This window comes from Entelurus aequoreus, linkage group LG06 (assembly GCF_033978785.1).
Source record: "Entelurus aequoreus isolate RoL-2023_Sb linkage group LG06, RoL_Eaeq_v1.1, whole genome shotgun sequence".
NCBI lineage: Eukaryota > Metazoa > Chordata > Actinopteri > Syngnathiformes > Syngnathidae > Entelurus > Entelurus aequoreus.
In genome coordinates, this window is record NC_084736.1 from 75,681,552 (window position 1) to 75,697,691 (window position 16,140).

At 38.3% G+C, this 16,140-nt stretch overlaps 1 protein-coding gene across 1 annotated transcript in view; it reads right to left on the minus strand.

Moving 5' to 3' along the window:
- Nucleotides 1-607: 607 nt before the first annotated feature.
- Nucleotides 608-16,140, minus strand: part of cux2b (cut-like homeobox 2b) — a 350,620-nt gene continuing 335,087 nt past the window's right edge. The window contains exons 21-23 of the mRNA XM_062051807.1: nucleotides 13,712-13,900; nucleotides 11,322-11,598; nucleotides 608-5,463 (exon numbers count right to left, since the gene is read on the minus strand). Coding sequence (XP_061907791.1) covers nucleotides 4,773-5,463; nucleotides 11,322-11,598; nucleotides 13,712-13,900 — 1,157 coding nt within the window. The 3' untranslated portion in view covers nucleotides 608-4,772. The remainder of the gene's footprint in view (nucleotides 5,464-11,321; nucleotides 11,599-13,711; nucleotides 13,901-16,140) is intronic.

Sequence of the window (16,140 nt, forward strand, 5' to 3'; positions counted from 1 at the left end):
AACACTGATGGAGTATTGGTGCGTGCAAAACAGCAGCAGGCGGGCCGCTTCTAATACTAATCAAATATCATCCCGGGGGGCCATAGATCATTCATTTGTGGGCCGGATCTTGACTTGGACACCCCTGGACTAGACTAAACCGAGGACAGCGTGTACTTCTTGTGACTTGCTTGTTTGTTGGGTGTGCCGTGAGCTTTTTTTCTTCTGTAAAATGTGTGCCTTGGCTCAGCAAAGGTTGGGAAACTGCCTTGGAGGTCCTGTAAACTGTGCTTGTGAGTCCTCTGTGTGTTGTTATGTATATTTGTCATGATCCGAGGCCCGGATCATGTTTTGTTATGTTCTGTTAGTTTTGGACTCCATAGTTCCTGTTTTTTTGTGTGCACCCTTGTTTGTTTTAGTTACTGTGGTTACTTATTATTTTCACCTGCCTCTGATTAGTGTTTGCCCGCTCACCTGCTGCCCGAGCACTACCGTATTTTTCGGATTATAAGTCGCTCCGGAGTATAAGTCGCACCGGCCGAAAATTCATAATAAAGAAGGAAAAAAACATATATACTGTATTTTTCGGACTATAAGTCGCAGTTTTTTTCATAGTTTGGCCGGGGGTGCGACTTATACTCAGGAGCGACTTATGTGTGAAATTATTAACACATTAGCGTAAAATATCAAATAATATTATTTAGCTCATTCACGTAAGAGACTACAGTTATACAGGAGCTTAATTTAAGAATATTTTTCAACATATTGAGAAAAAAGATCTATTCAGTTAAAAAAAGTGCACTTGTTATTAGTGAGAATATACTTATTTTAAGGTATTTTTGGGTTCATTGAGGTTAGCTAATTTGACTTGTTTTGGAAAGTCTTGACAAGCCGAAATTTTCTTGTTCAATTGGCAGATAATTTTGCTTAGTTCAAATAAAATACCCCACATTTTTGTATTTTTTTTCTTGTTTTCGAACACTGACTTTTTGCAGTGTAGGGACTGAAAGTACTGACAGCCTACGGAACCAGGCCAGACACTACAAAGTTCTACAGGAGCTTAATTTAAGAATATTTTTCAACATATTGAGCAAAAAAGGTCTCTTTTTTTTCTACCAAGAAAAGTGCACTTGTTATTAGTGAGAATGTACTTATTTTAAGGTATTTTTGGGTTCATTGAGGTTAGCTAATTAGGGACCGAGTCCCTTTGGGACAGAGGACCCTATTGTATTTCTAGCGTTTTATTATTATTATACCGCCGCCTCTTTGAGCTGTAATTTGACCCCCTTAACATGCTTCAAAACTCACCAAATTGGACACACACATCAGGACTGGCAAAAAAAAAAAAAAACCCAAAACTCAAAATTGCGCTCTAGTGCCCCCTAGGAGGAATACAGACAAAACTGCCTGTAACTCCCAGTAGGAATGTCGTAGAGACATGAAACAAAAACCTCTATGTAGGTCTCACTTAGACCTATATTTCATACACGGGACAACCCCCAGCAAAAATCAACAGGAAGTTTGCAATTCCCCCTTCAAAACAAAAGTTGTGTAAAAACAGTCACCTTTTTTCAAACATTATCTCCTCTGAGCGCGTTTGTCGTGTCGGCTTCAAATTAGCACAGGAGAGAGATTAAACCCTTCTGATTAAAAGTTGATGAAATAGTTTTAATCACTGCTCTGGTTTGGATTTTATGAGCCCTCAAAGTCGGTCCCGTCCATCGCTGCTTGCAGCTTTAATTTTACTTGTTTTGGAAAGTCTTGACAAGCCGAAATTTTCTTGTTCTATTGGCAGATAATTTTGCTTAGTTCAAATAAAATACTCCTAATTTTTGTATATTTTTTTCTTGTTTTTGAACACTGACTTTTTGCAGTGAAGTGCTCGGGCAGCAGGTGAGCGGGCGAACACTAATCAGAGGCAGGTGGAAATAATAAGTACCGTATTTTTCGGACTGTAAGTCGCAGTTTTTTTCATAGTTTGGCCGGGGGTGCGACTTACACTCAGGAGCGACTTATGTGTGAAATTATTAACACATTACTGTAAAATATCAAATAATATTATTTAGCTCATTCACGTAAGAGACTACAGTTCTACAGGAGCTTAATTTAATAATATTTTTCTACATATTGAGAAAAAATATCTATTTTTTTTCTCTGTTAAAAAAAGTGCACTTGTTATTAGTGAGAATATACTTATTTCAAGGTATTTTTGGGTTCATTGAGGTTAGCTAATTTGACTTGTTTTGGAAAGTCTTGACAAGCCGACATTTTCTTGTTCTATTGGCGGATAATTTTGCTTAGTTCAAATAAAATACCCCACATTTTTGTATTTTTTTTCTTGTTTTCGAACACTGACTTTTTGCAGTGTAGGGACTGAAAGTACTGACAGCCTACGGAACCAGGCCAGACACTACAAAGTTCTACAGGAGCTTAATTTAAGAATATTTTTCAACATATTGAGCAAAAAGGTCTCTTTTTTTTCTACCAAGAAAAGTGCACTTGTTATTAGTGAGAATGTACTTATTTTAAGGTATTTTTGGGTTCATTGAGGTTAGCTAATTAGGGACCGAGTCCCTTTGGGACAGAGGACCCTATTGTATTTCTAGCGTTTTATTATTATACCGCCGCCTCTTTGAGCTGTAATTTGACCCCCTTAACATGCTTCAAAACTCACCAAATTGGACACACACATCAGGACTGGCAAAAAAAAACAAATCCCAAAACTCAAAATTGCGCTCTAGCGCCCCCTAGGAAGAATACAGACCAAACTACCTGTAACTCCCAGTAGGAATGTCGTAGAGACATGAAACAAAAACCTCTATGTAGGTCTCACTTAGACCTATATTTCATACACGGGACAACCCCCAGCAAAAATCAACAGGAAGTTTGCAATTCCCCCTTCAAAACCAAAGTTGAGTAAAAACAGTCACCTTTTTTCAAACATTATCTCCTCTGAGCGCGTTTGTCGTGTCGGCTTCAAATTAGCACAGGAGAGAGATTGAACCCTTCTGATTAAAAGTTGATGAAATAGTTTTAATCACTGCTCTGGTTTGGATTTTATGAGCCCTCAAAGTCGGTCCCGTCCATCGCTGCTTGCAGCTTTAATTTTACTTGTTTTGGAAAGTCTTGACAAGCCGAAATTTTCTTGTTCTATTGGCAGATAATTTTGCTTAGTTCAAATAAAATACCCCTCATTTTTGTATATTTTTTTCTTGTTTTTGAACACTGACTTTTTGCAGTGAAGTGCTCGGGCAGCAGGTGAGCGGGCGAACACTAATCAGAGGCAGGTGGAAATAATAAGTACCGTATTTTTCGGACTATAAGTCGCAGTTTTTTTCATAGTTTGGCCCGGGGGTGCGACTTATACTCAGGAGCGACTTATGTGTGAAATTATTAACACATTAGCGTAAAATATTAAATAATATTATTTAGCTCATTCACGTAAAAGACTAGACGTATAAGATTTCATGGGATTTAGCGATTAGGAGTGACAGATTGTTTGGTAAACGTATAGCATGTTCTATATGTTATAGTTATTTGAATGACTCTTACCATAATATGTTACGTTAACATACCAGGCACGATCTCAGTTGGTTATTTATGCCTCATATAACGTACACTTATTCAGCCTGTTGTTCACTATTCTTTATTTATTTTAAATTGCCTTTCAAATGTCTATTCTTGGTGTTGGGTTTTATCAAATAAATTTCCCCCAAAAATGCGACTTATACTCCAGTGCGACTTATATATGTTTTTTTCCCTTCTTTATTATGCATTTTCAGCAGGTGCGACTTATACTCCGGTGCGACTTATACTCCGAAAAATACGGTACCCCTAATTTTTGTATATTTTTTTCCTGTTTTTGCAGTGTAGTGCTCGGGCAGCAGGTGAGCGGGCGAACACTAATCAGAGGCAGGTGGAAATAATAAGTAACCATGGTAACTAAAACAAACAAGGGTGCACAAAAAACAGGAACTAACAGAACATATCAGAAAACGATCCGGGGCACGGATCATGACAATATTTGTGGGTCATTACCGGTACATCTCATCAACTCTTTGCAGAGTTAGTATTCCACTCGTTATTTTCGTCACTCCCTTTGCGTTATTTTACCCGCCCCTTTTTCATCCTCTAGCTTCCACTGAAGTATAAGCACAGGTGACTAACTACAGGTGAGTACCATGCTACATGGGTTTCAGAGAAGGCTATTGCAGACAATCCTACAACATGTACAAACACATTTTTTTTTTTATACGTGTGAGTTACAAATATTTCCAAACATTTCACCGAGGAACTAATTTACATACAAGATGTGGAATATTTTAGAGTCTTAAAGGACTATCCCTCAGGTCGGTTAAAACGACGTCACGTTGACTTATAATCAGTCCGATCTTTAAAGACAATATCTGAAAAATTGCTATGCAAAAAGTAGCAAATTTGGTCAAGGTCTCTTTTTAAATAGTTATTATAGTGCTTTTCATGGCTTTAAGACAGGGGTCTTTTTTTTTTTTTTTTTTTAATCTCACCAAGTGGCAAATCTACAGGATTTCAGTGCGCATTTTTATGACACCATAGCTGCGAGTCTCCATGTCAAGTCCAGAATGGTACGAGGACAGCGAGCGCTGTCGTACGAAGTTCAAAGCATTAGAAAAAAAAAAAGACGCGTTTAGAAACTTTCCAATCTCCAACTTGGAGATCCTGTGGGGACGTCAGCATCGTGTCTGCTCCTTGTTCCCGTTTACACTTTGGAGCCAGGCTCCGGTTCCAAGTCTTCAGCTTTTTTTATTTGCTACTCAAAACTCCCATTCTAGTGTTTCTTCTCGATTGGCCGCCCTCTCCAGCCTGTGGATGATGTTATTGAGGTTGGCCACCTTCTCGTTGCGTCTCTGACTGCTCCTGTTGAGCACGGGGCTCTGGAAGGGAGGCGGGTTGGGGTCCGGGCCGTGACTGGAGGGCGGGTTAGGCACCGAGGGTGATATTGGCGCGGAGGAGGAGGGCACGGGGGAGACGGACATCATGAGACCGGGCGAGGACGCGGCAGACGGGGAGTTGAGAGAAACCTCCAAGCTGCTCCGGCAGGCTTCCGACGAGGCCTTGAAGCTGAGCGGGTCGACGGGGGACTTCCTGGGGTCTTCCCTCTGGGGGCTCATCCTCTCCTCCTTCTTCATACTCTGGCCAGTCAAGAAGGTCTCGCAGCAGCCGATGGTGGCGTCCTCCAGCTCGCTCTTCAACTGCACGGCGGGGGGGAAACACTGCGCGGCTTTGGCCTCCCCCTCGTTTTCCCCGTCCGCCGCCTCCTGTTTGACGAAAGGACGGGCGGCGTCGGCGCCGGGAGGAAGGCCGCAGTGGTTGTGTCCTGAGGGCTTCCTGTCCTCCCCCTCGGAGCGAGGGCTCTGTGCCGCTGACGGGGAGTCGGCGTGGTGCTCGGCGTCCGTGTCATTGTCTGGCAGACCCTCCATGAGCACCTCGCGTCTCATCCTGGACCTGCACAAAGACACACCTTTTTAGCTACGCCCGGTTGAGTTGAGTTTGAGTTGATTTGGAACATGCATGCATACAATATGATACATCACACATGCATGCATACAACATGATTAGAGATGTCCGATATTATAGGCCGATAAATGCTTTAAAATGTAAGTGAATGCAAGGCATACTTTGTCAACAGCCATACAGGTCACACTGAGGGTGGTGATATAAACAACTATAAAGGCCTACTGAAAGCCACTACTACCGACCACGCAGTCCGATAGTTTATATATCAATGATGAAATCTTAACATTGCAACACATGCCAATACGGCCGGGTTAACTTATAAAGTGCAATTTTAAATTTCCCGCTAAACTTCCGGTTGAAAATGTCTATGTATGATGACGTAAGCGCGTGACGTCACTAGCTAAACAGAAGTGTTAGTGCACCATTGAATCCAATACAAAATAGCTCTGTTTTCATCTCAAAATTCCACAGTATTCTGGACATCTGTGTTGGTGAATCTTTTTGCAATTTGTTTAATGAACAATGAAGACTGCAAAGAAGAAAGTTGTAGGTGGGATCGGTGTATTAGCGTCTGGCTGCAGCAACACAACCAGGAGGACTTTGACTTGGATAGCAGATGCGCTAGCCGATGCTAGCCGCCGACCGCACGGATGATCGGGTGAAGTCCTTCGTCCTTCCGTCGATCGCTGGAACACAGGTGAGCACGGGTGTTGATGAGCAGATGAGGGCTGGCTGGCGTAGGTGGAGCGCTAATGTTTTTATCATAGCTCTGTGAGGTCCCGTTGCTAAGTTAGCTTCAATGGCGTCGTTAGCAACAGCATTGTTAAGCTTCGCCAAGCTGGAAAGCATTAACCGTGTATTTACATGTCCATGGTTTAATAGTATTGTTGATTTTCTGTCTATCCTTCCAGTCAGGGGTTTATTTCCTTTGTTTCTATATGCAGTTAAGCACGATGCTATCACGTTAGCTCGTAGCTAAAGTGTTTCACTGATGTATTGTCGTGGAGATAAAAGTCACTGTGAATGTCCATTTCGCGTGCTCGACTCTCATTTTCAAGAGGATATAGTATCCGAGGTGGTTTAAAATACAAATCCGTGATCCAACAATAGAAAAAGGAGAAAGTGTGGAATCCAATGAACCAGCTTCTACCTAAGTTACGGTCAGAGCGAAAAAAGATATGTCTTGCACTGCATTCTAGTCCTTCACTCTAACGTTCCTCATCCACGAATCTTTCATCCTCGCTCAAATTAATGGGGTAATCGTCGCTTTCTCGGTCTGAATATCTCTCGCTCCATGTAAACAATGGGGAAATGTGAGAAGTCCTTCCTCCGGTGACGTCACGCTACTTCCGGTATAGGCAAGGCTTTTTTTTTATCAGCGAGCAAAAGTTGCAACTTATCGTCGATGTTCTCTACTAAATCCTTCCAGCGAAAATATGGCAATATCGCGAAATGATCAAGTATGACACATAGAATGGATCTGCTATCCCCGTTACATAAAAAAAAATCATTTCAGTAGGCCTTTAAAATGTAAGTGAATGCAAGGCATACCTGGTCAACAGCCATACAGGTCCCACTGAGGGTAGCCGTATAAACAACTTTAACACTGTTACAAATACGCGCCACACCGTGAACCCACACCAAACAAGAACGACAAACACATTTCGGGAGAACATCCGCACCGTAACACAACATAAACACAACAGAACTTGCATCGTTAGCACACATGCTAAGTGTTAGCATTTTAATGTGCGCATGCTAATGTTTTAGGCTAACTCTGTAGCTCTTTTTGTTCAGTTGTACCTAAAACTCATGGATTCCGACACTCGGCACCAGCTTAAAAGTACGGTGGCTTCCAGCGAGCCCCGGCCACAGATAGCAGGCCCATCTACATTTCCGCAGGCATTTTCTAGTTATTATTAATGTTGTAGTTTTCATCATTAGTTTATACGTACGTTGATATGTAACAAGCATATCCTCTCCTTATATGCTAATCACGCGTTGTGCGTAGGGCCCTGAGATCGATTCGGGGCTACCGTTTTTCCTGAATAAGCTAATTAAAATGTTATAGGGTGCGACATATAAAATGTTACCTCTAACGTATTCCGAGCCGCTTCCTGCCTCGTCACTGATGATATAGTAATGTCCCAAATCAGTTTTTCTGGCTCGCCTTGAAATGCAGCAGTCCTGGATTCCAATCCTGGTCGACATGCGTTAGGAAGTTTTATCAATTTAGTTTATTGATGTTAAAATGTATATTTTAGCACACACTTGCTACTTGGAGGTATAACTAAAAGTATGGTTACAAGCAAACCAAACGTGAACATTCTGAACCTAATTTTATACTACTATTGCTATATGCTGGTGTTTTTATATTTTTTTATTGTATTTTGTCAATCTCTTTTTATGTTGAAGGACTGCGGATGGAAATTAGCATCTTTGCTATAATCCATCATATTTATATAACATCATATGTGTTATTGTGTTCAACATTGTGCATTATTTCATTAAATAAACAAACAAAAATAACATTTTCATTAAAAACATTTTGTAATGGGGCGGGCCTCCATTTCCGCTTAGGGCCACAATTTAGTCTGGGAATCATCCAAATCTATCTTGTATAATTCCATACAAAGTTGTGATGAATAGACAACAATTCTTTAGGTCAGGGGTGCCCAAACTTTTTCCCACAAGGCCTGCATACAGAAAAATTGATGTTGGGGGCACTTGGATACATTTTGTACGTTAAAGATACTAAAAAAAGGGTCAATGTATGCTAAACAAAACATCCACGTATTATCTTAGTGTTACAGCTGACTAATTAAATTATTGGTAGTCTCACATCTGACGACATATCTCATAAATAATGTTAGAATAATTTGATCAAAGTTATCACAAAAACTTTGTGTTGAAATTGAGTTCCCGGCGAGAAGACCAAGAGCTGTCTTTGAAACCTACCAAGAAGAAGGCTTGTAAAACTCCACTGTGTAGGGGGGGAAGCAACATGAAGGTGTTCTGTTTCTTTCATGTATGGTAATCAACAGAATGATAGTTTAACCCAAGGACTACAAAGCGGAGAGGAGGCAGGATCTGCCTAAGTTCCAGACACCTCCTTTATGAACTCTTTTACGACCTCTTTTTTAAACTGTTTTACGACCTTTTTTTTAAAACTCTTTTACGACCTCTTTTTGAACTCTTTTACGACCTCTTTTTTTGAACTCTTTTACGACCTTTTTTTTTCAACTCTTTTACGACCTCTTTTTTGAACTCTTTTACGACCTCTTTTTTAAACTCTTTTACGACCTTTTTTTAAAAACTTTTTTACGACCTCTTTTTTGAACTCTTTTACGACCTCTTTTTTTAACTCTTTTACGACCTTTTTTTTTAAACTCTTTTACGACCTCTTTTTTTAACTCTTTTACGACCTCTTTTTTTAACTGTTTTACGACCTTTTTTTTAAAACTCTTTTACGACCTCTTTTTTGAACTGTTTTACGACCTCTTTTTTAAACTCTTTTACGACCTTTTTTTTTAACTCTTTTACGGCCTCTTTTTTGAACTCTTTTACGACCTCTTTTTTTAACTCTTTTACGACCTTTTTTTTAAATTCTTTTACGACCTCTTTTTTTAACTATTTTACGACCTTTTTTAAAATTCTTTTACGACCTCTTTTTTGAACTCTTCTACGACCTCTTTTTTTAACTCTTTTACGACCTTTTTTTAAAATTCTTTTACGACCTCTTTTTTAAACTCTTTTACGACCTTTTTTTTTTTTAACTCTTTTACGACCTCTTTTTTTAACTCTTTTACGACCTCTTTTTTGAACTCTTTTACGACCTTTTTTTAAAATTCTTTTACGACCTCTTTTTTAAACTCTTTTACAACCTTTTTTTAAATTCTTTTACGACCTTTTTTTTAAAAACTCTTTTACGACCTCTTTTTTGAACTCTTTTACGAGCTCTTTTTTTAACTCTTTTACGGCCTCTTTTTTTAACTCTTTTACGACGTCTTTTTTAAACTCTTTTACGACGTCTTTTTTTTAACTGTTTTACGACCTTTTTTTAAAACTCTTTTACGACCTCTTTTTTGAACTGTTTTACGACCTCTTTTTTAACTCTTTTAGGACCTTTTTTTTAAAACTCTTTCACGACCTCTTTTTTTAACTCTTTTACGACTTTTTTTAAAAATTCTTTTACGACCTCTTTTTTAAACTCTTTTACGACCTTTTTAAAAATTATTTTACGACCTTTTTTTTAAAAACTCTTTTACGACCTCTTTTTTGAACTCTTTTACGACCTCTTTTTTAAACTCTTTTGCGACCTCTTTTTTTAACTCTTTTACAACCTCTTTTTTTAACTCTTTTACGACCTTTTTTTTAAAATTCTTTTACGACCTCTTTTTTAAACTCTTTTACGACCTTTTTTTAAATTCTTTTACGACCTTTTTTTTTAAACTCTTTTACAACCTCTTTTTTTAACTCTTTTACAACCTCTTTTTTTAACTCTTTTACGGCCTCTTTTTTGAACTCTTTTACGACGTCTTTTTTTAACTGTTTTACGACCTTTTTTTTAAACTCTTTTACGACCTCTTTTTTGAACTGTTTTACGACCTCTTTTTTTAACTCTTTTACGACCTTTTTTTTTAAACTCTTTTACGACCTTTTTTTTAAACTGTTTTACGATCTCTTTTTTGAACTCTTTTACGACCTTTTTTTTCAACTGTTTTACGACCTCTTTTTTGAACTCTTTTACGACTTTTTTTTAAAAAACTCTTTTACGACCTCTTTTTTGAACTCTTTTACGACCTCTTTTTTTTAAACTCTTTTACGACCCCTTTTTTGAACCGACCTTTTCTTTTGAACAGTTTTGTAATCAAAGGCGATGGCTGTTTACGACCCCCGGCCCTTTGGAAGCAGCTGTTGCCATGTGGTCAGGGAAGATCCAAATAACAGAAGGAGGCGTGCAATCTTTTGGCAGAGCGTAATGACACTGTACAAGGGTACATATTAGAGATGGCCAATAAATTCTTTAAAATGTAATATCGGAAATTATCGGTATGGTTTTTTTTATTATCGGTATCGTTTTTTTTGTTTTTTGTTTTTAATTAAATCAACATAAAAAACACAAGATACACTTACAATTAGTGCACCAACCCAAAAAAACTCCCTCCCCCATTCACACTCATTCACACAAAAGGGTTGTTTCTTTCTGTTATTAATATTCTGGTTCCTACATTATATATCAATATATATCAATACAGTCTGCAAGGGATACAGTCCGTAAGCACACATGATTGTGCGTGCTGCTGGTCCACTAATAGTACTAACCTTTAACAGTTAATTTTACTCATTTTCATTAATTACTAGTTTCTATGTAACTGTTTTTATATTGTTTTACTTTCTTTTTTATTCAAGAAAATGTTTTTAATTTATTTATCTTATTTTATTTTATTAATTTAAAAAAAAAAGGACCTTATCTTCACCATACCTGGTTGTCCAAATTAGGCATAAATATGTGTTAATTCCACGACTGTATATATCGGTATCGGTTGATATCGATATCGGTAATTAAGAGTTGGACAATATCTGAATATCGGCAAAAAAGCCATTATCGAACATCCCTAGTACAGATGTACACGTTTCTCCTCACTGAGCCAAATTTAATTTTGTCTCTGTTTGATTCTTTGCTTCTTGTCTTGTTTAATAGATGTCATCAATGTTTGAACTTGACAATTAATACATTTACTTTATTTTTACAGTATGCGGAGAGCTAACAAAAAACAAGGTGCGGATGAAAAATGCCCTGCTTTATGTGCAAGAACACAGGTTAGACTTGGTGTGATACTGGCCTGTAGTTGTGGAACCAGTTGATAACAGTGTTGGTCTTGAGGTGGAGCTGTGACGCCAACATCTCAATGGTGTTCTGTGAGGGGTATGGTTCCAAAAGGTAGGCCTTCCTCAGGGTCTCTTTCTCCACCGCTCCAAGCACCACCCGTGGCTTTTTGGCCTGACCGTAAGAGCACAGGTCCAGCGAGGACAAGGCCGGGCTCACACACTCGGAGCGAGTGCTGGGCGAGTCGCTGTCCGAGCCTGTGCTAAGCAGCCCATAACGCCTCTTCAGGTAAGCTGCACAGAAGACAGTGAAGGAAACTCCATTACAAAACCCCAAAAGCAGTGAAGTTGGCACGTTGTGTAAATGGTAAATAAAAACAGAATATCACGATTTGCAAATCCTTCTCAACTTATATTTAATTGAACAGACTGCAAAGACAAGATATTTAATGTTCACACTGAGAAACTTCACTTTTTTTTGCAAATAATCAACAATCCGGATGGTTCTTTTCCTCAAAACACTTTTCCACTTTGCATCAGTCCATCTTAGATGAGCTCGGGGCCCAGCGAAGCCGGCGGCGTTTCTGGGTGTTGTTGATAAATGGCTTTGGCTTTGCATAGTCGAGTTTTAACTTGCACTTACAGATGTAGCGACCAACTGTAGTTACTGACAGTGGTTTGTCTGAAGTGTTCCTGAGCCCATGTGGTGATATCCTTTACACACTGATTTCACTTTTTGATGCAGGGATTGAAAGTCACGGGCATTCCATGTTGGTTTTCGGCTTTACCACGTACGTGCAGTGATTTCTCCAGAGGGGAAATACAATCATGTGTGCTTACGGACTGTATCCCTGCAGACTGTATTGATCTGTATTTATATATAATGTATATATTGTGTTTTTTATGTTGATTTAATAAAAAAAATAAAATAATAAAAAATAAAAAAAATTATTTATTTTTATTTTTTTTTAATTCTTGTGCGGCCCGGTACCAATCGGTGGTTGGGGACCACTGATATTACGGACCGTAGATGGTAAAATCCCTAAATTCCTTGCAATAGCTGGTTGAGAAATGTTGTTCTTGAACTGTTGGACAATTTGCTCACGCATTTGTTGACAAAGTGGTGACCCTCGCCCCATCCTTGTTTGTGAATGACTGAGCATTTCATAGCGAGATATAAGTTAGCACTTTACGCTACTTTATATTAAAAATGGCAACAGCAGAGGGTGAATGTCCCATAAGAAGATAAGAGACCACAGAACACTTTTCCACTTTGCATCAGTCCATCTTAGATGAGCTCGGGGCCCAGCGAAGCCGGTGGCGTTTCTGGGTGTTGTTGATAAATGGCTTTGGCTTTGCATAGTCGAGTTTTAACTTGCACTTACAGATGTAGCGACCAACTGTAGTTACTGACAGTGGTTTGTCTGAAGTGTTCCTGAGCCCATGTGGTGATATCCTTTACACACCGATGTCGCTTTTTGATGCAGTAGCGCTTGAGGGATCGAAAGTCACGGGCATCCAATGTTGGTTTTCGGCTTTACCGCGTACGTGCAGTGATTTCTCCAGATTCTCTGAACCTTTTGATGATATTACGGAGCGTAGATGGTGAAATCCCTAAATTCCTTGCAATAGCTGGTTGAGAAATGTTGTTCTTGAACTGTTGGACAATTTGCTCAGGCATTTGTTGACAAAGTCTCGCTGGCCTTTGACCTGAGCTGAGTCCGCCCACTAGGCCACTATTTCTAGTACCCCCCCCCTCTTCGCTTTAGTTTTATTATTCAATTTGTCGCACTTTTATTATTATTATTTAGCAAATTTTTACTTTTTATTCGACCCCATTTGCTGTATTGCTTTTGCACTATCTTGTTCAGCTCATTTATTGTTTATGTTCTTTGTTTGTTTTTTTGTTTTTGTTTTGTTTTTTGCTCCATGCTTTATTAACCTGTAAAGCACTTTGGTTCAATTTAAAAGTTGTCGTAAATGTGCTATATAAATAAAGTTGACTTGACAAAGTGGTGACCCTCGCCCCATCCTTGTTTGTGAATGACTGAGCATTTCATGGAATCTACTTTTATACCCAATCATGGCACCCACCTGTTCCCAATGAGCCTGTTCACCTGTGGGATGTTCCAAAAAAGTGTTCCAAAAACTTTCTCAGTCTTTTTTGCCACTTGTGCCAGCTTTTTTGAAACATGTTGCAGGCATCAAATTCCAATTGAGCTAATATTGGCAAAAAATAACAACGTTTTGCAGTCTATTCAATTGAATATAAGTTGAAAAGGATTTGCAAATCATTGTATTCTGTTTTTATTGAGCATTTACACAACGTGACAACTTCACTGCTTTTTGGGGTTGGTAAATTCTGCACTCAAACTGGAATATATTGCAATCTCGGCTCTAAATTCACCTTTTTTTTCCATCTTCTTCATCGCCCTCAGCTTGTCCACATTGTGGGGGTCGTTGAGCCACAACTGCATGCGGATGAACGGCTCCCTGCCTTTCAGGCTGAGTTTGTGCCAAGGTTTGGGTCGGGACAGCAAGTCGGACACAGAACCTTGAGTCAGACCCAGGATAGTCTCCCCGAAAAGACGCTGGCCTGTTGGGGAATACATGCATCGGTTCATTTGTTTCAGACGTGCTCAACCACTTAGGGACATTCGTACAATTCAAGTCCGAAAAAGACTAGGAAGAAACCAATCTTATGTAATGGGATTCAATAAAGCCCTCTTTCCTATGTATATTAATATTCATATTCTTTTTATAACATGTTGACAATTACTGTACAATAACTTGTATACTAACATGTCTATTACCTCAGTGGTCCCCAACCTTTTTGTACTTGCGGACCGGTCAATGCTTGAAAATTTGTCCCACGGACCGGGGGGGAGGGGGGGGGGATAGTAAATTTTATTTTTTATTTTTTTTGTCACAAAGAAATACAATCATGTGTGCTTACAGACTGCATCCCTGCAGACTGTATTGATTTATATTGATATATAATGTATATATTATGATTTTTATGTTGATTTAATTTAAAAAAAATAAAAAAAATAAAAAAAATTTTTTTTTTTAATTTAAATTTCTTGTGCGGCCACGGCCCGGTACCAGTCCGTGAACTGATTGGTACCGGGCCGGGGCCGCACAAGAAATTAAAAAAAAAAAAAAAAAAATGTTTTTTTTTGTTGTTTTTTTTTTAATTAAATCAACATAAAAAACAACCCGGTGGTTGGGGACCACTGTATTACCTGACACCTTCTATGTTAGCGACCTCTCTTTGTTTATAATGTTTATTTTCTGCTGGATCTACTCTCTATTTTATGCTGCAGCTGTTACTTATACTGTAATATTGTACATGCTAATTGTTATATATTGTATATATTATATGAAAATATAATATAATATAATGACCAACTCTAACCTACTCAGTGGCCTAGTGGTTAGAGTGTCCGCCCTGAGATCGGTAGGTTGTGAGTTCAAACCCCGGCCGAGTCATACCAAAAGACTATAAAAATGGGACCCATTACTCAGCGTCAAGGGTTGGAATTGGGGGTTAAATCACCAAAAATGATTGCTGGGCGTGGCCACCGCTGCTGCTCACTGCTCCCCTCACCTCCCAGGGGGTGAACAAGGGGATGGCTCAAATGCAGAGGACACATTTCACCACACCTAGTGTGTGTGTGACAATCATGTTGGCTGATAATCAGTCATTATTAAGTACTTATTAATGCTTTATTCTGCATGGCCTTATTATACAACCAGTGAGCCATTAACTAAGAGTCTTCCCTCAATAACCTCAGAATTATTGCTTATTAGTAACCCTAACCCTAATATGTTCCCCTAGTGTCCAAATAACTCTAAATGAAGTCTTTGTTACTTTAATAAGCAACTAATTATTGGTGAATATGTTCCCCATACTAAAGTGTTAACGAAAAAAGAATAGAAATATGCAGCAATAGATTGGTAGCTCATGCAAGTGTTGAAATAAATGAAATATTTAAAGCAAAATGATCAAAACGGGAGTAAAAAGTGACACCAGTGCACTGCAAAAACTGAAATCTAAGTAAGATGAAATATCTCAAATAAGGGTGATATTTGCTTATTTTCTGTCTGATAAGATCATTCTTCTCCCTAAGCAGATTTTATGTTAGAGTGTTTTACTTGTTTTAAGTGTTTTGGTCCTAAATGATCTCAGTAAGATATTACAGCTTGTTGCTGAGATTTGATTACCTATATTGAGTAAAACATGCTTGAAACTAGAATATCAACTGTTGCAAAGCTGTGTCATCAACACTCACAAGTATAAAACTACTTTTTTAATGTAATCATTTCTTATTTCAAGCATGTAAAAAAAAAAAAATCATGACTTTGACACAATTGCGTCTCATAATTAAAACAGATGGACTTTGCTGTTTTATATTCAATGAAACAATAGAAAATACGTACTCATATAGTAGTACAGTTGTTATTAGTGAGAATATACTTATTTTAAGGTATTTTGGGGTTCATTGAGGTTAGCTAATTTTACTTGTTTTGGAAAGTCTTGACAAGCCAAATTTTCTTGTTCTATTGGGAGATAATTTTGCTTAGTTCAAATAAAAAAACAACTAATTTTTGTATTTTTTTTTCTTGTTTTTGAACACTGACTTTTTGCAGTGTACAGCATGTGCAGTGATGAAGGAAAATAGAAGGCGTTGATAAATTTTAGTTGAAAAAAAAAAAACAGAAACAGAAATAAATGCTTAAAGAAATAAACGAAAATGGTTAAAACAAGCAGAGAGTAAATAAATAATCACTGGAGTCAAAATCTGACAAGCCTAAAATTCATAGATGTAATAC